The following is a 27,905-nucleotide window of genomic DNA, read 5'->3' as shown; positions in this document are numbered from 1 at the left end:
ATCCAGCTATTGTATTCCTAAGTATTTAACCAAATGAGTTAAAAACTTACATCCACACCAAAACCTGCACATTAAATATTTGTAGGATCTTTATTAATAATTGCCAAAAACTAAAAGGAACTGAGATGTCCTTCAATAGATGAACAGATAAACAAACTATGGTACATCTATACAACCAAATATTGATCAGCAATAAAAAGAAATGAGCTATCAAACCACAAAAAGACATAGAGGAAACTTAAACACATTTTACTAAGTAAAAGAAGCCAGTCTGGAAAGGCCGTATACTATATGATTTCAACTATATGACATTCTGGAAAAGGTAAAACTATAGAGACAGTAAAAAGATTAGTGTTTGCCAAGGTTTAGGAAGGGAGGGATAGGTAGAACACAGAGGACTTGTTTAGGGCATGAAACTGTGCTATATGATTCATAATGATGACATTATTTGGCAAAATCTGTACAGTGATACAACAGATACAATGAACTCTAAATTATGGATTTAGTTAATAATAACATATCAATATTGGCTACCAGTAATAACAAATGTACCACACAAATGTAAGTTTGTTAATAATAGAAGAAACTAGGGGTGCCTTGGTGTCTCAGTTGGTTAAGTGTCTGACTCTTAATTTCGGCTCAAGTCACGATTTCAGGATTGTGGGATCGCACCCTGCATGGGGCCCCACACTCAGCAGGGAGTCTGCTTGAGATTCTCCGTATGCCCCTCCCCTTCCTTGCTCTCTCTTTCTTTCTCTAAAATAAATTAATAAATAAATCTTTAAAAATAATAATAACAGAAGAAACTGGACTGGAAGAGAGAATATATGAGAACTGTCTGTATTTTTGGTTTAATTTTTCTGTAAACCTAAAACTGCTTTAAGAAATAAAGTTTTTAAATAATTTTTAAAACCTTGAGCTTCATATACATCCTTTCACAGCAGCACCTAGATTAGTATTTGATTAACTGTTAGAAGGTATACATACACACCAGGGGTGGGAATCTTGGGGGCCATCTTAGAACTCTGCCTATCCTACCATCCTATCCTACGCTGTCAACTCTCAACAACATCCTTTGTGGCAATAGACTGAAGTTGATGTCCCCTAGACTTGTAAATTGGGCTCTTTTTTTTTTCCTTCTCTATTTCTATATATTTGCCTGGATTACTTAAACTACTTCCATGGCTTCAACTACTTTTTTTACAGTGTTAACCACAGAAATTGCTCTATCCTACCTAGTTAACCCTTCTAAACCTCATATCCATATTTCTAGCTGCCGCTTCGTGATAGCCATTGACATTTCCAATACAGACTTAAGGAAAACGCATTAATGCTCCTACAGACGCACCTAAAATAAGGACATAATTCTCCCTGTCAACTTTTTCTGTCTTCGAATGAGATCATCATTTACTCAGTTGCTCAAAACAAAACTTAGAGCTTTGCTTGATATTTATTGAAGGCTTAGTATAGATTAGGGACTCTCTTAAATTTTTCTACAAGTATTAACATTTGATCCTCACACAACATCTCTATAGGAAAGGTAGGATTATTTGGAAACCTTGGCCAAGAGCCTTTCCCAGGGTATTATATCTAGGACAAGGGAGTGCTAGAGACGAAACTGTCTGGACCAAGATCTAAGCTGTTAACCACCGTACTATCTATTTTTCTTTCCCCATACCCACTTGGTTATCGAATCTTACTAATTATACCTCTGCAACATCATGCAAATTTATCTCCTTATTTCTAGTTCTGCTGTCATGGCCTTGGTTCAGCATCTCATGCAATATTTCTCTAATCTCCAACCTGGGGTTCCCAACAACAATGCTTGTTTATTTAAAACAACCTGTACATCCCAGTCATATCAATTACACTTAAATGGAAACAAAGGTTTTTACTGCCCTACTTAAAGTCTTCTTATCCAAACTTTGTAGCTTGCCATACAAACCTTTCTCCATCCAATTCCTGCCCATATTTTCTGCCTTGTCCCTTTGTTTATAAGTGAATCTGTGTCATGTCTCCCATGGTACCCTTTTCTATGCGTGTCTATATTCCTTTCAATGCTGTGAGCTCCCTAAGAACAGCAATCTATATAGCACAGTACTTGGCATATAAAATGGACTCAATAAATATGCATTTAATAAACTGTATTTAGAATCTATCTTTCCTTGTTTCAAAATTCCCATTAAAAGATTACTTCAAGACATTAAATGGATAATTTAATTTTGTGATTGAAAATACCAAAATATACCACATAATTCTCTCTCTATGGAGTAGATGCACATGTAGTTAATTACAGATGAAATATTTCTATCTAGTGAGATCAGGCCCTGGGGTCTCATTCTCTGTTTCATGTGTTACATCAATATCTTTGTTCAAACAGGTGTGTGACTATGTTTGCACATCGTTGGGTCCACAGCAATGGTTTTCTACTCCACTGCTTCGTCCCCATCCCTATTTGTTTCGCTGCTAGATGAAATACCTAACAGTAACCCATCTATAAACTAGTTAGACATTTGACTATGACAACTGAAGGAAAATAGCAGATATCGATGGGATGAACAGGATCACCCAAGTACATTCATGGACTATAATAAACAGCATTTCCTAAAAGCATGATTCAAATGTTCTTTCTCAAGTTATAATTAACCGATACCCACAACTGGTTAGTTTGTGGATATTCCTGCTTTAGCAAAATAAGGTTAACTGCTTGTGGTTACCATTTAAAAATAAATTCTCACATTAGAAAACTTTCAAGCTTGCTCTCTTCCTTGTTTACACTTCTAATAATTTTCATGTGCTCCTCCTGCTAAAACCCAAGGGTGGACTCCTGACCTCCTTGCTAGAGGTGCGAATGATGCCAGGGCTAGTGACTGTTCTGCGGTTTCCCAAAGCTCCTCCTCCCCAGACCGTGACAATTCTTCGGATGCCGAGGTTGGGAAGCAGGACAGGGGACACTACTGGGGTGCAGCTCGAAAGGAAGGAAGCCGAATCCTTGGGGGTTGAAGAGGCACAAGGGGATCAGCGTGCAATGCGGAGTGTGGACCTTTTTGGCCATCCTGCTGCTGTTCACCCTGTCCCCAGCTCTGCTTTTCCGCCCGGCCGGCCCGCGCGGGCCGCTGTCCACAGTGGGAGGTACTGAAAGCAAGGAGCGGGCGCGGGGGCGGCGAGGCGGCCAGCTCCTCCGAGCGCCCCCCTCCTCGCTCCGTGGCTCCTCCAGCCCTCCCCTCCTCCCGCAGCCGTGTTCCACGCGCGGGGAGGGGCGGGGGAAGGGGAGAGGGACGGGGGATCAGGGCGGAGAGAGCCGGCTCTGCCTCGGGGAAGGAGGGGATGAGAGTTGGGGAGAGCAGCAGGAGGAGGAGGAGGAGGCGGCGGCGGCTAGCGAGGAGCCAGCGCTGGGTCCTGCAGTAGGACTCCCAGGAGCCACCATCATGGTGAAGAGGAAGAGCTCCGAGGGCCAGGAGCAAGACAGCGGCCGCGGCATCCCCCTACCCATCCAGACCTTCCTGTGGCGGCAAACCAGGTGAGGGGCACAGAGGGCGCGCAGCGGGCCACCCTGGGCTGGGAACGCTCCTGGGGCCGCCTGGGTCACCGCCGCTGCCGCTGCCGCCACTGCTGCTGAGGCCGCGCCACAGCCTGCAGCTCCCTCTCTGGGGCTGGAAAGCAAGCCCTCTGCACCTGCTTAAAAACACGCATTTAAAAAATATTTCCGTGAAGTTTGGCGACAAGCAGATTGGCAGTTGAATAAATATATACATTATTTAGGGGTGGGAGGGCAGAAAGCCTAGGAAGAGGGGGCGGGGAACTAGGGAAGATAATTATGACTGGCTGTGCTCTTGCGTCCAATTTCCCCTCCATCTCCTGCTGTAATTCCAGGCCGGTGACCTGTTGTTTTTCCAGCTCCTGTTTGGCGAATATCTGCTATGCCCACTTGTTAACCATTTTTGCTCGGATTCAGCCAATGTAGTCTTCCTGGTTCAAGTCCCTGAGGAGGATGCTTTTTGATAAGCATTTTTTTTTTTTTCCTGGAAAGACCTCTGAAACCTATTCTAATAAACAAGAAACAAGGTTTCCATCATCATCATCATTATCACCATCGTTATTATTATTATTATTTTAGAAATTCACCAGATAAAAAATGAGGTTCTAGAAATCACAACCCACAAACTGTTCATTTTTAGTTTTTAATATAATTATACCCATGAGCAATACACCACTCCTGACCATTGGCAATTTGGAATCTGAGTAGGAAAAAGTCTTCAGAATAAGAGTGGATACAGAAAATGTGGAGATCCACATCTCTTTCATATATGTAATTACACATGTAAAAGCAAATGTCGTCAGCTGTTCAACACCTGCTCATTAACAAGCTATAGGGACGCATGAAATTTTAGTTCTATAGCACTGTCTTATCCATTGAAAAAAATATGTCATAAAGATGTTAATAATTTTACTTATAACCACTATCTCTATTAATTTTTCAGTGCATTTTTGAGGCCTAAACTGGGAAAGCAATATGAAGCCTCATGTGTGGTATGTGATATTCACCATTTAATGTTTCTTTCCATATTCTGTGTGGTCATTTCAACCCAAAGAAAGGCATTACATTGTACTGACTGTATAGAGTAATTCACTCAGCAAATATTATTGAGCACCTACTTTGTGCTAGGCATAGTTCTAAATGATGGGCTAGAGCAGTAATCAAAGTACAGAGTTTGCATTCTAGTGGGAGGAAGTCAAGCCACTCACAAATAGTAAAAAACATAATAAGCCAGACAGTGATAAGCACTATGGAGAAAAATGAAGCAAGAAAGGAGATTGGGGGTATTGGCAGCTGGGAGCCGGGGGTTGGAGTGGATTCCATGTTAAGAGCAGTGGATAGGTAAGGCTCACCTGGTAATGTGATTGTTAGAGAAAACCATGAAAAAAGGGAGGGAGGAATGGGTAAGGGGAGAGCAAAGGGGAACAGCAAGTCTAAAGCACCTTATCTCCCAGTGGATAGGAGTAGAGCAGTAGAAGAAAGGGTGGAGAGATTCCAGGGCACCAGGTGGTGAAGGGCTTTGCAGGACCAGTATAGGAAGTCCTTTCCTTCATCAACAAAATTGAGACTGTTATGGTGGAAGTGAATGAGATGAGGGCCTCTGAGCTACTCAAAGTCACATACAGTTCTGAACTTCTATGTCGTGCATGTTTTGTGCAAGTCTGAAAATAGATGATATAAAATAATTATGAAAATAATGCTATTAATATGTATCCTTGATAGAGTGCACTTGTCCTGAGATCCTAAGGGAATTCCATATCCTTAAAAATGTCCAAATCACAAATTGAAAACAAAAGACATGAAATCATGAAGCAAAAATGAAATGAACTTTTCATAGATTTCATTAAAATCTGGAGCTCAAATAAAGACCTTCACATTTCATGTATCATAACCTAAAAGTAGAAACCTACCCATTGAGGCATTATCATGAAAATTTGCAAATGACTATATAGATGACTACGTAGTTAAGAGTTCGGAAGTGTTTAGGGCCCTTAAAAATGATGAAAGCCAACTAGAGAGTTTTAAACATGCATACAGGTACACACAGTTAAATAAGAATGTGTTTTGTTGTATCTCTGACCCTTCAAAGTTGCTACAGAGATATTTTAAAAATATAATCTTTTAATAAGGACCTTTTAATGGAATTTGTTGTTACTTAGCTCAAGTTAGAGTAATTTGACACTTAAGAAATCACTGAGGCTTCCATAAATCATGCTTACAATTATACTAGCTTAAAATAATCCTGACTTTTCCCTGTTCTTGGCAAAGATCTGGCATTTTTAATGTAGTCATACAGTATCAAATAACTAAGTCACAGATAGATAGAGAAATAAAAATGCATAAAGCAGTTTTCAGAGTTTAAAAAATAATGAGTTATATTAGTAACATTTAAGAAGAAAATGACATTAAGTACCCAGAATGTCCTAATATTATAAAATACACAACTCATCCTCTAAAATGTATTCAACAAGACTGTGTAAATTCTTTATAATCTTTTAATGCCCAACATACTTACCCTTTACTTAATGAATACTTAGATACCTGAGGGCTGAACAATTTAAAAGCATTTGGATCTGTTTTTACTCAGTCACAAACAAACAAACAAACAAAAAACTGTATATCTGTTTACACTCATTACCAAAACCTCACCATGCCTTTCATTTTATGAAGGTGAATTTCTTATTTTCCTTTATTGAGTCAAACAGTAATTGGTTTTCTTCAGAGAATCTCTGTATTAAGCATGTCTTTTTCTCTGGTATCCTAATAATATCAATAATACAGCTCGGATACTTGGAACCTTGGAATACTTGGAATACTTGGAACCTTAGCGTACTTCCACAGTTTTCCTCATTACATGGGGGATCAAGTAGCGATCGGGTTCAATTCATACAAGTCAAATATTTACTAAACTTATCTTAATATTTGGTAGCTATACTTTCCCTAACCCTTATAGTGATATCCTCCTCCCCATTCAAACAACAACAACAACAGCAACTGTGAGTAGGTCACATTTGTTCTGGGATGCTTCACTCTCTGAAAGTGTCCTTGGCCAAGAGAGAAGATTTAATAAACCAGCAAAGCTATTGCTTATTTCCCTTCACTCTTCTCTCCCTTCCTTCCTTTCTTTATTCAACAGGTGTATGAAGTATCTTTATGGTTACAGGCATTAGGCAAGAAATGCCTTGTGTCACGTTATTGCTAAGGACATGGGATAATTCAGAGACCCCAAAATCAGATTTCTTGAAAGAGTTGTATCTTATGTAACACTTGTAGAACATCGACTCAAATTCTGTCCTCAAGACACTTTCACAAAAGACATTTCACTTTGTTCTGCAATTGTGACTGCCCGTTTGGACGCCTCAGCAGCAATTTATAAAATATTACGTGAGTTAAATGTGGTGTCGTGCTCTTTTTTTAGAGGAAGCTAATTTTGGTGAAAATTAAAAAAACACTAATTCAAGTCCTACATTTTAAATCAAAAACCTGAAAAGGGTTAAAAAGAACTGCTCACTGACGCATTGTACGTACGTTGACATGAAATGCAATGTGAGTGCACTCTAAAAAATTTGATCCAGTGATTTGCATCTTGGGGTACTACCCCGATCTCCCGTTGCTCGTCCAACAGAATCTCCAATTCCTTATTTTACACGATTTTTTCTTCTTTTTTGGTATCCACAGTCCTTTGAACGCGTGTTGGTAGAGAACAAGCTGCATGGCCTTTCTCCAGCCCTCTCTGAAGCCATCCAGAGCATTTCCCGATGGGAGCTGGTGCAAGCTGCCCTGCCCCACGTCCTCCACTGCACTGCAACCCTGCTTTCAAACAGGAACAAGTTAGGTTGGTTCTTCCGCATTCCTTCTTCTTCGTGTGGCGCTGACAACATCCACTGACTACTTACTCTTTTCCCAGGCACTGAACACATATGATCTCATTTAATTCTCAAAAAGCCCACTCATGTGGGTACCACTATGATCTTCATTTTACCAGTGAAGGAACTGACTCTCTTATTTTTAAATTTTGAATTTTACAAGTAATACATGAATATATTTTCCTTTTAAACTGTGAAACTTTAGAGGGAAGCTGAAGACTATCTCCCATCTGAGATGAATTCCAACCCCATTTCTCTTCGGCCCTCTCAACTCCTAAAGTGACCCCTTGCACGTTGTAGTACTATGTATATCTGCATGCCTGTGCCTAAAGACTTATTTTTTAGATTATCTTGTGGATTGCTTTTTTCACATGGTAACATGTCCTAACATCCACTGCATGTTCGTGCACATGCTCTTTTCCATCCAGTGCTTTCCCCTTATTTGGGTCTCTGCGCAAAGTTTACCTTTACAGAGGGGTTTCTTGGCCACACCATCTAAAGCAGAGTAGTTGCTGTCTTCAGAGCCTGGGCTCTTAACCACTACACTGCCTCTTTGGAGATATATATGGGTATCTGGCTGAAGAGATAGGATGCATGCAGTTTCTCCTCCTATGACACTATGTTATTCTGCAGAGATTGCAACCAGTTAGAAAGCCCCAAGACAAGAACGAGCCCCTCCAGGGGTGCCTGGGTGGCTCAGTCAGTTAAGCATTTGCCTTCAGCTCAGGTTATAATCTCAGGGTCCTGGGATCGAGTCCTGAGTCGGGCTCCATACTCAGTGGTGAGTCTGCTTCTCCTTCTCCCTCTGTGATTCGCTCTCACTCTCTCTCAAATAAATAAATAAATCTTAAAAAGAGAGAAAGAGAAAAAAGAAAGAAAGAAAGAAAGAAAGAAAGAAACCCTTCCAGCAGTGGTTGTGAGAAGTACAGAGAAATGCTAGTGTCTCCCAGGAAATCAAGCTGCAGAGCAAAGCAAGGATGTTCTTGCCATACCCGAAGTTGATATCCATTGTGCTGGTAGCAGAGTTTATCTTAACTTGTCTGTGTGATTGTCCCCATGCAGGCCACCAGGATAAACTGGGTGTTGCTGAGACAAAGCTCCTTCACACCCTGCACTGGATGCTTCTAGAGGCCCCCCAGGACTGCAACAGTGAGCGGTTTGGGGGCACAGACCGTGGCTCGAGCTGGGGTGGCAGCAGCAGTGCTTTCATCCACCAAGTAGAAAACCAGGGTTCCCCAGGGCAGCCCTGCCAAAGCAGCTCCAACGATGAAGAAGAGAACAACCGAAGGAAGATCTTCCAGAACTCCATGGCCACTGTGGAGCTCTTTGTGTTTCTGTTTGCTCCCCTGGTACACAGGATCAAGGTAAGGAGAGTGCTAGTATTAGGCTGATGGGGAATGGAGGTGAGGTGGCCTTCAAATGGTATTTCCATATTTCCGTATTTGGTTGTTCATGTCTTATATGATCTCGTAGCAAGCCAAGACATGGAGAACTTTATTTCTATGTCAAACCACTGAACATGATTTCAAAAACACAGTTCCCTGCATATCATTTATCTACTTAAAAATCTTCAAAGGTTCTCCTTCTGCCCCAAGATAATGTCCAACATATAAAAATGGCATATAGGGTCAAGGAACTTTTCATTTATCATTTGCCAGTCCCTACCGGCATCTTCATGGTCGAGCTCCGGGAGCCATTCCATGAATATACCCTTGCTGTTCACTCTGCCCTTTTTCTTTCCTGTATTCCTCTGATGATTCTTCAAACCTCAACTTCAGTGTCATCATTTCCATGAAGCTGTTCCTCTGAAACTCCCCATGTAGACTGAGTCATTATCTTCTTTGCAGTTCTACAGCACCTTGTAAGCTCTCTCTCTTATAATGCAGGCCTAGAGCAGAAGTTCTAAATGTCTTCTACTCCATGGACTTTTTGACAGTGTGGTACAAGCTGAGAATTGCTTTTCAAAATATTTCTTAAAGCATAAAATACAAAACATAGGATTGCATGGAAACCCATTGTATTAAAATGTAACTATATACCAGTACCCCTTGGGTTTGAAAGAGACAATATCATTTGAAATGACTGTGCCACCACTCTCTAGCTGTGTGATCTTGGTGATATTACTTAACCTATCGGATCCTCCATTGCATATGATCGTGGATACCTCTAACACAGGGTGAATATATGTGAAGACACAGTATAGTTCCAACACATGGAGAGAAATCAAGATCTATTTGTTATTTCTGTGGATGAATAAATTACAGCATTCCATCTGAGTGCTAAGTTAAGAGATAGGAGGAAATTGGTATACCCAAGTGTTCTTTAATAGGATATTAGGATACTAATGAATGTTTCGAGTTATATATATGAATGTATGTGACTGTGTGTGTACCTATGTATATGTTGGTAGTTGTGAGACCATTAACAGTCACTATGAGGAGAATGAACCAGTGAGTCTTTTCACTCATTTTAGTTTTAGTTAAATTTCACTTTCACTTGACACTGTCCTGTTGCTGCCAGGAATAGAATTGAAATTACCTGTAAATTTCCAAAATGCTTTGCATGCACTGGCCACATTGCCCATGAAACATACTAAAAATTTTAAATGTTGTGAAGTCAAATTAAATAGCTGCTTCAAAATCTTTGACTTTCCATTTTAAAAAGTCTTTTTGTGTTGGTTGCCCTTACTAAAAAGCATTATTTTAATTGAGACCATCCCCTGGTTTAGGGGACCCGCAGGTCCAGGCTCCTGCCCACCGTCTCGGCCCCATCTCCTGCCATGTCAGTAGCCTTTCTCTCCTTCACTAACCTCCGAGCTCAGTGAGGCTCACCCTCAAACTCATTCTTGCTTTCAAGGCCTGCACAGGTTTTTCCTTCTATTTGAAACATCGACCTTTATCTCCTCCCCTAAATTTGCATACGGCTGTATCCTTCTCATCCGGTTACTCACAGCCCAAATGTCACTACCTCAGGAAGAATTTTCCTCTCACTTTGGTGTCACTAGCACATGACTATCTTTGTTTTTATCAGTACCCAAAATTATTTTCTGTGGTTGTTTTCATGGTTGTTGCCCATCCCCCCGACTAGAGCAGAGTTCTTGAGCGGAGGGATGTTGCCCGTCCAGGTCACACTGTATTTCCAGTGTCTAGAATAGTGCCTGGCAAAAATGGGGCACTCGATAAGTGTTTGATAAGTGACTCATTGAGGAAACCCACGTTGTTGTCAGAAGCTGATCCAGGTGCTACGAGGAGTGATGATATGTGGGTCCATAGTCCTTAAAATGAGAGGACAGGAAAGAAGACCTCTTTAAATAATGAGCCCATTAAGATTTCTATCTATGGACAAATATCCTCTGGATTAAACCATGTGAAAGGTGCAGAAGTGGCTGCGATGGCCGTCCTTTTATTTGAGGACATGGCTGAGAGTCTAAGTTTTGGAAACAGGCCTGCATTTGAGTCACGTGTTTGCTGCTTTCTACTATGTGACTTAGAGCAAGCCTCGGGTTCCCTCAAGTAGAAATCGGACATACGAATGGTTTTATGGGACTTTGGGATGAAACATCCGATAGTGCTCAACTTTACACATAAAGGGACCTTAACAAATGTGAGTTGCTTTTAGTGTTGGCAGTTTTTTTAGCGATTAGTATTTTGTATTATTAGTAGAAAGGGAGCCACACCCTCTTTCAGGGGAGACTACACAGTTTCTGGCTCAAGACCCTCAAGTTTTACTTATGGCCTGGAGCATTTATGAGGGAGTAATGGGAGCATTTATAAGGGAATAAGACAATGCATATAAAACACGGTACAGTGATTAAATCATAATAAGCTATTAGTATTAGCTGTTATTACTAGCATATTATTATTTCATCATTTTAGTATCTCTATGAAGGAAATATTGTTCCAGATGCTATGGGGAATAAAAAATATTAATGAGTCAATAAATTTCTCCAAAAGGCTTTTTCCTTCTGAGCGAGGTGTTTGGTTTTTTAAATGTAGTTAGGGAACGTACAATGCCTAGACCAGGGTTTCTCAGCCTTGGCACTGTTGGCATTTTGGGCCAATGATTCTTTGTTGTGGGACATTGCCGTGTGCCGTGTAGGATATCAGTAGCATTTCTGGCCCCTACTCACCAGATGCCAGGAGCACCTCCTCCCTCTGAGCTGTGATGGCCACAAATGACTCCAGACATTGCCAGGTGTCCCCAGTGGGGAGGCAGAGGGTGAGAATTGCACCTGATTGAGAATCACTGCCTTCGGTCTTTCATTGGCCTGCAGTTATCAGACCCTGTCTGTCTCCATCTTTCTATCCGTACCGTACCCACGTGAACAGTTCCTCAACAGCACCATTCAAGTTCTTTTTTCCCTATATTTCCATTTGCCAACCCCAGGTCATGACCAAAATCCATTTTTTCTACCCCTGCCCCAGATACCTATGTGCTCCTGGGGGAAAACCACACAACCATCCAGACTGGTCTTTCTACAAAGTTATCATCTCCAACCCCTGTGTGCTGCCCCACTTGGCATTTCTTTTCTTGACGTTGCTCCCTCAAGTTGCCAATCAGAACTTACACAGACACTGTTATAGGTTCTTCTAGGACATGGTGCTGCAGGAGGCGTGAGAGGCTGAAATCCAGTTGAGGCCACTTTTGAACTGGATTCACAGTCTCCTGGCTTGTCTCATAAAATCCAACTTCAACAGTAAAGGGATCCATGTAGATCTGACCATTTCACCAATATGCTTAAAGTAATTTGATTTCTCATCATACAGCAAGTGAAACTCCAGCTGGTTAGTCTAGTAACTGGGCCCTCTTCTGGCTACTTCTCCTGCCTGTGAGCTCCAAGTGCTTGGAGTCCCCCCAGTAACATAACATGCTTTTTTCCAGGCCTATTCTCATGCTGGTCCTGCAACCTACATGCTCTCCTGCCTTGCCCTCCTGCCTGGAAAACCCCTCCTCATCTTTCACAGCAATATTCAAGATCCACCCCTCTCTTCCTCTAGCTTTATAATATTCTAGACGGATTTTTATTGTTATTTCTGGTTTATTACCATTATTTCTTTATGAGACAGACTCTCCTATCAGATTCTGAATGGTTTGAGGGTGGGGAGTTATCATTGTATTCTGGATAGCTAACATAGTATCTCAATTTCATAGGTATTTAATCAATATTTGTTGAATGAATAAACTCATTAATTAGCAAATTAATATAAATGACTCCTCTTTTTGTAAAATAGTGTATAATTCAATGCACATTTTTCTATTTTAATTAAGTTCTTATTTCAATCCCAGTATGGCTAGCATACAGTGTTATATTGATTTCAGGTGTGCAATAGAAGGATTCAACAATTCCATACATCATCCAGTACTCATCACAGCAAGTGCACCCCTTCATCCCTATCACCTATTTCATCATTCCCTACCCCCACCCCCTGCCCATCTTCCCTCTGATAATCATCAGTTTGTTCTTTATAGTTAAGAGTTTGTTTCTTGGTTTGTGTCACTCTTTCTCTCTTTTTTTCTTTGCTCATTTATTTTGTTTCTTAAATTCCACATGAGTGAAATCATGTATTTGTCTTTCTCTGACTTATTTCACTTAGCATTGTATTTTCCAGCTTCATCCATGTCATTGCAAATGACAAGATCTCACTCTTTTTAATGGCTGAATGACATTCCATTGTGTATCTCTATACCACATCTTCTCTATCCCCTCATCTATTGATGGACACGTGGGCTGCTTCCATAATCCGGCTATTGTAAATAATACTGCAAAAAATATAGAGGCACATGTCTCCCCTTGATTGATTGATTGATTGATTGATTGATGATTAAATACCCAGTAGTGTGATTACAGGATCATAGGGTAGTTCTAGTTTTAACTTTTTGAGGAACCTCCATACTGTTTTCCCCAGTGGCTGCCCAAGTTTGCATTCCCACCAGCAGTGTGAGAGGGTTACTTTTTCTTCACATCCTCACCAACACGTTGTTTCTTGTGGTTTTGATTTTAGCCATTCTCACAGGTGTGAGGTGATATCTCATGGTGGTTTTGATTTTCATTTCCCTGCTGGTGCGTGAGGTTGAGCGTCTTTTCATGTGTTTGTTGGTCATCTGTATGTCTTCTTTGGAGAAATGTCTATTCATGTTTTCTGTCTGTTTTTTAATTAGGTTACTTATTTTGGGAGTATTGAGTTTTATAAGTTTCTATATGTTTTGGATACTAACCCTTTATCTGATATGTCATTTGCAAATATCTTCTTCCATTCAGGAGGTTGCCTTTTAATTGTGTTGATTGTTTCCTTTGCTGTGTAGAAGCTTTTTATTTTGATGAAGTCCCAAAAGTTTACTTTTGCTTTTATTTCCCTTGCCTCAGGAGACATATCTAGAAATACGTTGCTCTGGCTGATGCCAGAGACATTACTGCCTGTGCCCTCTTTTAGGATTTTTATGGTTTCAGGTCCTTAACCCATTTTGGTCCTTACCCATTTCGAATTTATTTTTGTGTCTGATATGAGAAAGTGAGTGGTCCAGTTTCATTCTGCATGTTGCTGTCCAGTTTTCCCAACACCATTTGTTGAAGAGAACATCTTTTTCCCAATGCATATTCTTTCTTCCTTTGTTGAAGATTAATTGACCATATAATTGTGGGTTTAATTTTGGTTTTTCTGTACTGTTCCATTTATTGATGTGTCTATTTTTGTGCCAGTACCATACTGTTTTAATTACAATAGCTTTGTATTCTAACTTGAAATCTGGGATTGTGATGCCTCTAGTTTTGTTTTTCTTCCTCATGATTGTGTTGGCTCCTCATGGTCTTTTGTGGTCCATACAAATTTTAAGATTGTTTGTTCCAGTTCTGTGAAAAATGCTGTTGGTATTATCAGAGGGATTGTATTAAGTCTGTAGATGACCTTGGATAGTATAGACATTTTAACAATATTTTTTCTTCCAGTCCATGAGCATGGAATGTCTTTCATTTCTTTGTGTCCTCTTCAATTTCTTTCATCAGTGTTTTATAGTTTTCAGAGTACTGGTTTTTCACGTCTTTGGTTAAATTTATTCCTAGGTACTTTGGGTGCAATTATACATGGGATTGTTTTCTTAATTTCTCTTTCTGCTGCTTCGTTATCCATATATAGAAATGCAACAGATTTCTGTACATTGATTCTATAATTTTCATTTATAACTGCCTCAAATATGTTACATGAAATAAATCTAAAAATTTGGTCAAATATATTATTTTCAACTAAATTTACTTTAGTGAAAAATGCTGAGTATTTATTATAACTAAGGAATTTAAGTGTGATGTCATGATTTGATCATATTCACTTATTCCTTCCATAAATATTTATTGAGTACCTAGTCTATGAGAGGCACTACTCAGAGTAGAGAAATAGCAAGGAATAAAAATCCAGGCCCTCAAGGAGGTTTTTATAAAATTCATATGTGTGAAGTAAACAACTTTAAAATTTAAAATATTAATAATTTTTAAACTAGATTTCTCTAAACTACTAGTAAAGATATTTAGAAATGTTTCATGCCATCGTGAAAACAGGCCTTCAGCAAAAGCAAGAAATGCATCTGAAATGTGGAGATATTGATTCTACTAGTGTCTGTGTCTTCCAGTTTTTCTAAGGACGTTACTAGACCACCTGCCCCACGGCTGTTTGAATGATAGTGTCTCTTCCAGCTATCAACTTTCTGGCCATGTGTGCATACATAGCATTAAATGACCCACTAAAGGGGACTCCAGAAGAGGAATTAGGGTCCCACATCTTATGCATTCAGCCAACTTAAAAGGACTTACAGTGGAACATAGTAACATAAGAGGAGTCCATAGGTTCTGCAAGTGTTCAAGTCTAAAGAATGATTTGATTTAGTTGGTGTTACTTGTGAAATGTAAACTATCCTCAATCAATCAACAAGTCCATATTGATGCTCAAGGAGAAATACACAGATCTCAATTGTCTCCAGTAAATATACAGTCTAGTTGGGAATATATTAAAGAAAACGAAATAATAACTCTCAGTGCTAACATAGATAGGGCCAGTGTTAAAGGCCCGGGTTTCAGTATAACAGAGCTTAACTTCTGATGCAGTGTCCACTGAAGTTTTATTTGTGCCAAGATTACTTATGAGGAACATGGAGAAGGACTGAGCTCAGAAGCTATGAAATCATCAAAACCAGGTCAATTGAAATTTGGCTTCCTGCAATTCTGGAGACAAATCTGATAAACTTTTCTGCTGTTAATCCCCTGCTTGCTGGATCTAACACCACCCATCATATGTTCCCTTAACTTTAAACCTGCCTGTCAAGCTGTCTGCTCAGTGTCTTTGGTTGAATATCCAACAGGCATCTCAAACTTAAACATGTCTGTTAACTAGACTCCTGATAGCCCCACACCAGCTTCTCCTTCGTCTCGCCCATCTATATCAAAGCCAAAAATCTTGGACACCTCTTTCTCACACCTTCCTCTTCCAGTCTGTAGACTGTGTGTTCAAAATATATCCGGAATCTACCACTGCTCATTTCGCCCTCTACAAACTCTCTCCTGTAATCATCTTCCACCTAGATGATAATAATAGCTTCCTAAACTGTCTCTCTTTCCACTTTTGCCCTTTCTTGAACTATTCTTAATAGCCTCAGTAATCCTATCAAACATAAATCCAGTAATGTCACGCCACTACTCAGAACCCTCTGGTGGCTCCCCGTGTTACTCAGTAATTGCTGAAGCCCTTACTTTGACCCATCAGGCCCTATCTTATTTGGAACTCAATAACTCCTCTGACCTTATTTTTTTCTTCTACTCTTCTGCCATTTACTTGACTCCAGACACACAGTCTTCTGGCTGTTTCTTGATAGACCAGGCATGTTTAGGACCTTTGCACTTGCTGAGCCCTTCTTGTGGAAGGTTTGTTCTGAAAATATCTACATGGCAGCTCCTTCATTTCATTCAGATCTTTTTACTCAAAAGCCACTTTCACGAGGGCTTCCCTGGCCATCCTGTCTAAAATACCAACACCTTGCAGACACATCCCTTTGCCTGGTTTACTTCTCTTTTGCACTAGGAGAGCAGGGATTTTTGTATGCTCTGTTTACTATTCAAGCCAGAATCTAGAACAGTTCCAGGTATACAGTAGGTGGTCTATACGTATTTGTAGAATGGATGTTGACAGAATTTGATCAAGTGCTTTATGTACTTTCCTAATACGTTCACAGGGAGTCCTAGATGCTTTCCCATCAAGTACACTGTTGTAGCACCAGGGTCCCAGTCCATAGGTTACAGAAGAAGCCTCTCTGTATCAGTGTGTGGATTTCACCAGTCTTTCCAGTTGAAGTTTCCTTGACAGTGAGCCACCATGATCCACCATTTGCAGGATCACTTTTCTTTTTTTCCAATTTCTTCCTACTTCTTATTCTTCTAGATCAGTGGTTTTCAACCATGACTACACATGAAAGTCAGCAGGGAACTTCAGAGGGATTCTAATTTAATCATTCTGGGCAAGGGAGGAAGTTGAGACCTGGGCCTCCTGGGTTTTAAAAGCTCCCTAGGTGATTATAATATGCAAGCTAGGGTTGCAAATCCCTGCCCTGAGTGAGTTCCTGGGTCTCAGTTGTGTTTATTAATCTGTGATCACGTTCTCTGCTTCCATCTCTGGGTTGTTTTTTTTTTTGGGGGGGGGGACGGGGGTTGAGAGCCTGAGTTGTTTATTTTTTTTATTTCTTTTTTTTAAGTTTTTATTTTAATTCCAGTCAGTGGCTGAGTTATTTAAAATGTAATCTCGAATGTCATATAATTGTACTTATACAATATGAGATGGCATTTGAAACATCTCAGCCCCTCAAGATGATATAATGATGAAGCAGAGAATGTGCTCCCTGGAAGAGACTTTAAATTGTAGATAGACTGAGTGAGTATGGGTTTAAGGTCAGTGCAATTCAGCAAGTGCTTGTTGAGCTCCTATCGTGTACCCAATTTCTAATACTGTGTTAAGCATTGTGATGATGCCAGGTGCTGTGGAAGGGGGAGAATGCCTGATAGACCCTCAAGGAATTAAAGATTGTTGAGAAGCTAATATTATAAAACAATATACTAGAAAGGTCTAAATATATGTTCCTGATGCCATGAAGCAAAAGCAAGAGATGGCCTGGAGAACAGAAAGTCAAAATAGGCAGTATCTGAGGATATTGATTTAAGAGGGCGAAAGAAGGACAATTAAATAATTAAGAGGAATAATAATAACCACAAGAGATCTGCCAGGACTCTTGAAATAAACAGGCCTTCATCACTGCTAACACAAAACAATAATTTGTGTTTCATGCTTTGTCCAAAGCTCCATTTTAATTATTAATTTTGCCCAAAGCAGACCACCATGGTTTCCATACTAATTGTGATAGTAACTTAGGGCTACTGGTTTACCCTAGAAACACTCATCTGAGTGATGAAGGAAGGTCTAGAAGATCAACCTACTTTGACAATGATCTTGTGCATGATACTAATCATTGCAATGACTGGCTCCTTCAACAAGTTACAAGCCAGTTATTGGACATAAATCTTCTCTTTCCCCCAGGAATCTGACCTTACGTTCCGACTGGCCAGCGGGCTTGTTATATGGCAGCCCATGTGGGAGCACAGACAGCCCGAAGTCTCTGGCTTCACAGCACTGGTGAAGCCCATCAGGAACATTATTACAGGTTTGTAACTTGGACGCCCAGTGAGACAGTGTTAGCAGACTCCCTCATATGCAGGAGTAAGGGTGGTGGAATAATTCGTCCTTAAGCCAGGAGGAAGAAAATTTCTCCAGGGAGCTATGTTAGTACCCCAGGCACAGGGCTCATTCAAACGATGAGAAACTAAACCAGGGGCACATGCTGTTGAGTTGTGTGACTTTGGAGAAGTCATTTCAACTTCCTGTGCCTCAGTTTCCTCATGTGTAAAATAGAAGTTAAAATAAAATATTGCTAGTACTTATGGGTTGTTACAAAGAATAAATGAATTAATTATATGTAAAACTGCTTAGAAGAATGTCAGGTACATAGTAAGTGAATAAGCTATTATTATAATTAGCTCATCATAATCATCATTATAGTAGACAAAGTAACAGTTCCTTAACGATCTTGTCTTGGTGTTTATTTGCTATCAAAGCATTTCACTACAGGAATTGTCTAATGAAATAATCTTATTGGTGAATTATAGAAAGGCCAACACATGATAGCTTGAAAAGTACCTGAAAGTCTGGTGCTTCACTCCAGATCATTCTCTTACTATGTATGTACCTAACCTGGGTATTCCCATTTCTTTAAATGGGATAAAATAATACCACCTTATACGGCCTCATAGTGTGGAATAAGTAAGAATCCACATAAGGTGACCATTTTGTAGCTTTAATAAATTACATCTTTCTAATTCCAACCAAACTTTTAGCATCAATAATGACACTGAGAAACAGACAAACTATGTGGTATGTCTATAGATGCACGAGCTACATAAATCTCTATCATTTGCTTACTTCCTAAGCCTTTTCTGCAGACAGTGGACGATTATGCATGTAAAAGTGCTTCGTAAGGAGAAGGAAACCATCAAGAATTTTTATATATTTTCCCTCTATAATTTAACATAACTTTGCAAGGTACATAATATGTTAAAGGATTTTCTAAACAGAAGAATGCCATATTATCCATATATGTGATAAGATGCTTATAGTGACAAATCCTGCTTACTATCATAATTCAAACAAAAGACAAAATTTTTCGTATAGTAAAAGTAGACTAATTCCAGAATTAATGTGTACAATACATTAACTAGTGAAATAAGTTATAAATTCAAGAATAACACTCTGTCATAAGGTTCAAATAGCAAGGAACTAAATAAGTAAAAAATGAAGTGATCTACTTCAGATTCCATGGATGGAATGAGGTTAATTTCATTGAATTAAAATCATCTGAGAGTGAAGACGGACGTACGAGTTAAAAACTGAAAACAATAGAAATAAGAAAATAAAATATGTTACAGTAAAACAAAACTATTACTGAAAAAGACATCTTTATGTTGATTAAGGAATTTTTTTCCTATTTTTAAGTCCTCACTTTTGAATAAAGAGGTCACTTCACATTTAGGTCTCTCTCTCTCTGTCTCTCTCTCTCCTTAATATGTACGTAAACTATCACTTTAACAGATGTATTAAAACTATTAAGAAATCGTGTCCCTCATGAAATCACTGGGGCTGTTCATATCACCATCCCTTGCTTCTGGATGATATTCACAGTGGGTTATTTTCCCATCTACCCGATGCCTGTGGATGTGAAATGGTGCCCAGCATCTGAAGTGAAATTAAACTCAGCCAGACACATGACCAGAAGAAAAAGCAGCGGCACGTGGGTGACAATCCCTAGGTCTCTTATTTTGTGACCTTGATAAATCTCTTCTCAGCATCAGTGTGCTCACAATTCCCATGTGGCGTGGCCAGATTCACTTCCCACTGCTCCCAATCCTTAGGAACAGATGTAACTGATTTGAATCTTGCTGTAGGGGAAGCTTAATATGGTCATAAAAGCACAGACCCTAGAGCCAGAAAGCCTGGGCTTGAACCTTCATTTAAGGGTCAAATGATCTTGGGCAAGTTAAACTCCCTGTACCTTATTGTCTTTATCTCTAAAATGGGTCTAATAATATTCCATATGTTATGCTAGGGTTATTGTAAGTGTTAAATGAGTTGAGACAGTAGTGCCCCCCCCCCTTACCTGTAGTTTCACTTTCTGCAGTTTCAATTCCCTGTGGTCCAAAAGCAGATGATTTCATCTTCCTTCTGACAAATCGTCAGAAGGTCGGTAGTTAATACTACATCACAACACCTACGTCCTTGCCCTCACTTCATCTCTTCACGTAGGCTTTTATCATCTCTCATCATCACCAGAAGTGTGAATACAGTACAATAAAGTATTTGGAAGAGAGAGAAAGAGACCACATTCACATAACTTCTATTACGGTATATTGTTATGATCATTCAATTTTATTAGTAGTAATTGTTGTTAAACTCTTACTATGTGTAATTTATAAATTAAACTGTATCATAGGTGCGTGTATGTGTATGTATGTGTAGGAAAGAATAGTATGTGTAGGGTTCAGTAGTGTCCACGGTTTGAGGCACCACTTGGAAGAGATCCCCCCACAGATAAGAGAGGAGAACTGTACATGTAAAATGCTTTAAAAAGGACGTGGCAGATATTTGGTACTATATAGATGTTAGCTATTATTATTTTTAGTATTGCCAACTTTTTAGTACCATGCCTATTGAGTCAGACTGAATAGAGGAAGAAATCTACACTGTTAATGATCACTTAGAAATGCAAAGGGTTTTTTAATTGGTTACTTGCTTCCTCTGACAACATATGTTATTAAATGTCTTCTTTCAAGGTGATAATGATATGTGAAAGTGGGTTTTTTTAAAGAAATGAACTGATGAACTAAATGAGCTGATCATAATCTTACAAAATTTGTGAGGGTATTTCTCTGGTCTTAGCAGCTAAGAGAAGCTCTCCCGTCAACAGTCAGAGTCAAACCTGTGAATCACCAAATCAAGACATAGGACAACGAGAGGTGAGTTTATGGTGATTGCGGGACGAGGGGAGGTGGTCATTTCCTGGATGGAGTGTAGCGTGAAGGATCAGATGAGTTCTAGAATGATGCTACTCGGTTTCAAAGCAAGTTCCTACTCCTGAATATAAAATTTGAAGTAGACTCTGGTTTTCTATCTGTCAAGTATGGAAAATAGTTTTATGCACGTTCCCGGTGTGGGAGTGCGGAAACAGGAGCATGTGTAACTGTGCTTTACCTTTGTGGTGAGTGAGTAATCAGTAGGGCTTTATCTCAGTAGCTAGTGTGTGATCAGTGGTGCTCTATCTCGATGGTTACTGTGTAATAAATAGTGCTTTATCTCAATGGCTAGTGTGTAATCCGTAGTGTTTACTTCAATGGCTAATGTGTAACATTCAGTAAGTGTTAGTTATCATTATTCTCAATGATTAAATCTCCTTAATATTCTTTAGATAAGCCTAATGTAGCTAAGATAATGCTGCAGCAGGTGGGGAGGAGGGAGTAGAAAGGAGGCATAAGGTATAGTCTTATCCCTTAAGAAATCTGAAGTTTAACGAAACATCAAGACAAATCCACATAAAACAGAATATGCGTAATAAAGAATATAATTCAGGAAAAAATGTTCATGCCATTAATTTAGTATGTTTTTAGATGAGCTACCTTCACGTCCAATTCAACATGTACAAAATATAATTTTCTGCTTTCCGGCCGCATGCGATCCTCTTTCTAACCGATGCATTACTGTCAGCAATGCCGTCATCCTTTCTCCCCTCAAACCTGCAAATTTTGGAGTCCTATTTTATCTAGTGCTTCCTGAACATTTGCTAAGTACAGACACTGTGGTTTGTCTGTATTTTATCCATTCTAAGATATATATGTTCTTTCACTTTTAGCATAGTTGAAATCAGGTGTTTGAGGATCTTCGGCCTCTTAAAACCTCCCCACCTGGTAGTGGTATTGATAAGGTTGTCATTTTCATAAGGTTGCACAACATGAATTTGTCATTTCCAGCATCTAACTTTTCAGAATCAGGATCAGTGGCTTAGAAGAATATGTCAGGGGGAATAGTGGAGCATTCTTTAAGAAATAACACTTTTAAGAAATAACATTTTTGACACAGAGAAAGTTACTCTATGAAAAAACATGTATCAAAAACTCTGATTTAAAATGTTGAAATTTCAAGAATACCTCTACCAATTTATTTCACTTATATCTTCCTTTTACATATACACAAGATGAATATATAATCAAAAGCTATGCCTAAATAAGTCTAAGATAGTGCTTTTAATAAGTATATTAGCCAAAGTCCTCCCTGGTAAGTGTCTTAGTTTAATTAGCAGAGTATTTTCTTAATTGCACATAAAATAATGGTGTCTTATAACTGATGACATCTTAGAGACAACAAAATACGTCTCCTGTTTCATTCTCCTTCCTTCTCTCAATTTGATTTCTTGCTGAGTTGTATTGTTTTATCTTGTTACGTTGCTCAGATGTGTTCTTTATTCTCTACACCTGCTACGACCCTCTAAATCCAGGTCATCATAACTAGATTGCAGCTGGAACCACTTAATTGGATTTTTCTAGCCTCTCCTGCTTCACATAAATGCCACTTCATAACACCTGACTAATCTTCCTAATGCATCATTTATTTATTAACTCATCATTCCACAGAGGCTTATTATATGCAAGGTTGCCATCCTTTCTTTATATCCCTTGTTCCCTAGGAATCTATAGTGGATTTCTTTTACCATCGCCTCCAGACCAAACTCCACTCCCTGCTTCTCTGTGCCTTTTACCACCTGGCATCATTTTTCTTGAAGTGACCTTGTTTACCCTTTCAGTTAGTTAAGCTCTGCTTCTCACAAACAGAGCGTGCTGCTTTAGCCTCTGGGTCTTTGCTCAGACTGTTTCCTCTACGTGGATTGCTATCTGTCTTCCTCGTTGCCTGTCTACATTTTATCTTTTAAGGACCAATTAAGATCTCAACTCCCCCATGAACTCCTGTCTAATTCTTCTAAATCTGCACTGCCCAATATGGTAGCCACAAGGCCCATGTGGCTGTTGAATACTTGAAATAAGGCTGGCTTGAATTGAGATGTGTTGTAAGTACCAGATGTGCACCAAATTTTGACAACTTGGTATGAAAAAAAGGAACGTATATCTTAATAATAATTTTTATATTGATTGTATGTCGAAATGATAATTTGGGGTTAAACAGAATATAATATTAAAATTAATTTCACCAATTTCTTTTTTTACTATCTTTAAAATTAGATATGTGTCTCACGTTTGTGGCTTATAGTATATCTGTTGGGCGTGCTACTCTAACCTATATTCATTTGTCTTAAAACTTAACTGTAAGTTCTTGATTTCAAGGTTCAGATTCATCTAATACTTTTTTATCTCCCAAATTACCTAACACGGAGCGCTCATAGCATGCTCCTGCTGAGGGATTCTCTCATCTAGTTCAGAGGACTTATTTTATGAAATTTCTAGCTGTATTTGTCACTCTATGCATCATGGCTGGACAGTGCTTTCTTATTTTACATATGAAAATAGAAATTATGAGGACTAAAATACTATGATAAATGTTTGAGGGTCTTTATACAGAAGTGGAGAATTTCATCTGTAATACCGATGGAAAGACAATGTCTTATTGGCTGAGCAGAGTTATACTTATTAGCTAAATTAGCTCATTTGAATGAAAATAAGCTACTCTGTAGGAGAATGTCGGAATAAAAGTCATCACCTCCAACTGGAAAAATGTATCCCATCCTCCTTTAATGAGTGACAAAAACCGGAAACTTGTACTTCGATACTCACTTTCTGGCTTCAGGTTTTGATCAGCTCTTACTAACCTGGTTTCTTTCCAGCCTCAGGCCCTACTCAGCTGGCCTCAGTATTGGCTTATCTTTGACGAGTTGGTGGTTTGTAACTCTTCTCCTACAGATCCTGGGTATATGGAGGTGAAAAAGATAAGAATCAAAGGCAAAATGAAATCAAGTTTATGAACGTACTTAACGGAATGCTTAAAATAACATACGTGTATCTCTAGAAGTCTGTTTCCGTTCTCTCTTAGATGAAAGCAAAATCCCTTGGTCTATGACCTTGTACTTAGCTATAAAATTTTCAATTTTATAAAACAACATATGTAATATGATGGCTAATTCTAGAGGATATACCTGAAGGGGGGGAAAAAAGGAAGAAAGAAAGAAAGAAAAAAAAATTAATCTGTTATCTCCACCTCCAAAAGGGACTCCAGGTGGTTTGTGAAACTTTCCAGTCAGATCCCATGTCACCCAAGGCCACCATTTCAGGCTGCCACCGAGGAAACTCCTTCGATGGAAGTCTGTCCTCCCAGACTTCCCAGGAAAGAGGCCCATCGCATTCCAGGTACATAATTGCAATGATAGGGACAAAAATGTTTTTCCTTGGTCACCAAATGTTAAATATGCATTTTTAGCTATTTGCATAGCCTCTGTTCCTTAAAATGTGTCAGAGCGTGATATGTGTATTCATATTCTTGGTCATGGTATAATTAGATTAATAATTCCAGAAATGTGCTATGAATGGCTCTCATTTAAACAAAGTTGGGTGGAAGTGGGAAGATCTATCTGATAATGAGATGTCTAAATTAGATGATCTTTTTAATATTTAAATGCAGAAAATCACATTATGTTATCAAATATGCTGCGGGGATGTGAAAAGATCTGCTAATTTGTTGTGTAAGAATACTTCATATCAGCAGATCCTTGTGTTGAAATAGGTGCCTTTAAAATACCCACAGGGAACTGAAGAGGTTGTTCTTTGTAAACATGACAACACAGCCCTTGTTAGCTTGTGTATGTGGTAAATTTGCTTCCAAATGCCTTCCCTTGGGGCAAACATCAATCGCCTTCTTCCTGTTTCCCGACTGAAATGATGGAAGCCCGGATTCCTGAGGTTTGCTTCTGAAACCAGCTAGATTCTGCACTTGGCGGGCAGGAGTCCCAGAGACCATTTGTGTTTCCCTACTTTCAAATGAGTTTACTATCTAGTGGATAGTATTTTAAAAGAAGGCATTTCTTAAAAATAGTTTTATTGAGGTATAATTTACATACCATAAAATTCACCAATTTAAAGCGGACAATTTAATGATCTTTAGCAAATTTATAGAATCATGCAACCATCACCACAGTCCAATTTCAGAACATTTCTGTCATGCAAAAATATCCCTTGTGCCCATTTCCGTCTCTCCCATTCCCACACCCTGCTCCAGATGACCACTTAATATATTTTTCTGTCCATATAGTTGAATTTATGGAATTTTCAAAGAAATGGACGCATACCATATATGGTCTTTTCCATCTGGCTTCTCTCACTTAGCGTAACGCTGTAGAGGTCCATCCACATTACGGCATGGACAAGTAGTTCCTCTTTATTGCTGAAGAGTATTCTGTTGTGTGGACATATCACATTGGAGTTCTCCATTTATCAGTAGATGAATATTTGGGTTGTTTTGACTTTTTGTCTATCATGAATAATGATACTATGAGCATTCACATACAGGTTTTTGGGCAGGCAAAAAATTCTGGTATCCTAAGTAGATACGTAGGAGTAAAATTTCTGGGTTGTATGGTAAATTTATGTTTAATTTTTTAAGAACCTGCCAAACCATTTTCCAAAATGGCTGCACCATTTCACTTTCCCATCAGAAATGCACAAGGGCTCATTGTTTCTCACTCTCCTTGGCAGCAATTGCTCCTGTTGTTTTTACTATAGCCATCCTCGTGGGTATATAGTAAGAGCTGATTGTGGTTTTAGTTCGTATTTTCTCTAGTGACTAATGATGTTAAGTACATTTTCAGGTGCTTATTAGCTGTTTGAATATCTTCGGTGGTGAAATGTCTATTCAGACCTTTTGCCCCAGTGTTAAGTGGGTTGTTTGTGTCCTTACAATTGAGATGTAAGGTGTTTTTTTTTATTAAATATATATGTATATTCTGGATACAAGTCCTTTATCCACTGATATATCCACAGATATTTCCTCTCAGTATTATCTTACTTTTTCATTTGGTAATTTTTAAATCATCTACCTCCTTCTGGCACCAGAACCAAGCTACGTGGGTATAGCGCTTCTTAAACAGTTTCTTAGAATTGTTGAAAGTGTACAGTTTTATAAATATAATTGTTTTTTAACTCAAATACTAATATGTTGTGCTTTAAAAAAAATAATATGCAAAGCATATATCTTTGTATCTTTATTTTGGACTTTAAAAGCAAGTGGCCCAGTTATATGATCTTTTGCCGGTTGAGAATATGAATGTTGACAGCAACGTTAGTTGTGTAAGCAGAGATTGTTTGTACTTATCCATAGGACTTACCGTCCTAGGTCGTTGGTGATAATGAGTACTTAAAATCATGTCATTTTTAATGTGGAAGGATCCTTGTGAAGATCACCAACTCAGTCCAATGCACTAACAACATTTTCACCACTTAAACCCTTCCAGCAGTGTGGAATTTAGTATTCTTGGATGAAGTTCATTTCATTTTTAGACAGCTCTATTTAGTGTCATGTCCTTCTTATATTCGTTTTTTTTAATTTAAATTCAATTAGCCAACACATAGTACATCATTAGTTTCAGATGTAGTGTTCAACAGTTTATTAGCTGTTTTTTCGCTTTTCTGTATTTTCTGTCTATGATTTTTATATTAGTTTTCTACTGCTGTGTAATTCACTGGCTTAAAACATCACATATTTATTATCTCACTCTTTCTGAATGTCAGAAATATAAGCCCAATTTAGCTGGGTTCTCTGCTTTAGGGTCTGACCAGGCTAAAATCCAGACATTAGGATGGGCTGCAGTCTCATCATGGGCTTGACTGGGGAAGCTCCACATACAGGAGCCCTCAGGTTGTTGGCAGAAGACTGAGGTTCATGTTTTGCTGTTGTCTCTCATCTGGGGAGCTGCTCACAATTTCTAGATGCTGCCCACAATTCACTGCCATGTGGCCCTCTCCCTAATTACCTTACAACATAGAGAAATCCTAAGTCCAGTCTACTGATACAGAGGCTTTATAATACAACATGATCACCGGAATGACATCTAATCACCTTTATGATATTTGTTGGTTAAAGAAAGGCACAGGTCCTGCCTGCACTCAGGAGAAGAGGATTATAGAGCGTGTGACTACCATCAGATGGGAATCAGGGATGGCTCCCTTAAGTCTGTTTACCACTGTCCTTTTGAAGTTGTACAGACTCTTTCCATATTAACTTCCTGTTTATTCAAAAGTAGCTATTGTGAAGGATCCCCCCCTTCACACACACACACACACACACACACACCAAGGCTCCATTTTACTTGATGACAATAATAACTTACTAACAAAGTTATCAAGGTCATAATTAAATCAGATTTCGGGGAAAGGTAGTTACTTTGGATACAGACTAAACAATAGGAACTACCTTTCATTGGATATCTTTTATATACCAAAACAAAACTAGTGTCCTTACATGTATAATGCTATCGGAAGTGTTTATGCATTTGTTTTGTCTTTAAAATTTTTTTATTGGGGCGCTTGGGTGGCTCAGTTGGTTAAGTGTCTGCCTTCAGCTCAGGTCATGATCTCAGGGTCCTGGGATCGATCCCCATGTTGGGCTCCCTGCTCAGCAGGGAGTCTGCTTCTTCTTCTTACTCTGTCCCTCCCCCCTGCTCATGCTGTCTCTTTCTTTCTCTCTCTCGCTCACTCTCTCTCAAATAAATGAAAATCTTTAAAAAATTTTTTATTAGAGGATAACTAACATACAGTGTTATATTAGTTTTAGGTGTATAATGATTCAACAATTCTATACATTTCTCAGTGTTCAAGATAAACATGTTCTTAATCTCCTTCATCTATTTCATCCATCCGCCCACCTATCTCCTCTCTGGCA

At 39.0% G+C, this 27,905-nt stretch overlaps 1 protein-coding gene across 3 annotated transcripts in view; it reads left to right on the top strand.

Annotated features, from left to right (window-relative positions):
• Positions 1-3,428: 3,428 nt before the first annotated feature.
• The window catches only part of UNC80 (unc-80 homolog, NALCN channel complex subunit), a 213,331-nt gene continuing 188,854 nt past the window's right edge, over positions 3,429-27,905 (top strand). For all 3 annotated transcript variants that reach the window (XM_040641233.1, XM_040641228.1, XM_040641231.1), the window contains exons 1-7: positions 3,429-3,520; positions 4,482-4,530; positions 7,217-7,373; positions 8,467-8,768; positions 17,967-18,090; positions 20,919-20,992; positions 24,243-24,382. In XM_040641233.1, coding sequence (XP_040497167.1) covers positions 3,429-3,520; positions 4,482-4,530; positions 7,217-7,373; positions 8,467-8,768; positions 17,967-18,090; positions 20,919-20,992; positions 24,243-24,382 — 938 coding nt within the window. The remainder of the gene's footprint in view (positions 3,521-4,481; positions 4,531-7,216; positions 7,374-8,466; positions 8,769-17,966; positions 18,091-20,918; positions 20,993-24,242; positions 24,383-27,905) is intronic.

This window comes from Ursus maritimus, unplaced genomic scaffold, assembly GCF_017311325.1.
Source record: "Ursus maritimus isolate PB19 unplaced genomic scaffold, ASM1731132v1 scaffold_1, whole genome shotgun sequence".
Taxonomy (NCBI): Eukaryota; Metazoa; Chordata; class Mammalia; order Carnivora; family Ursidae; genus Ursus; species Ursus maritimus.
The sequence above is the reverse complement of the archived record's forward strand: the minus strand, read 5'-3'. Positions and strand labels throughout refer to the sequence as shown.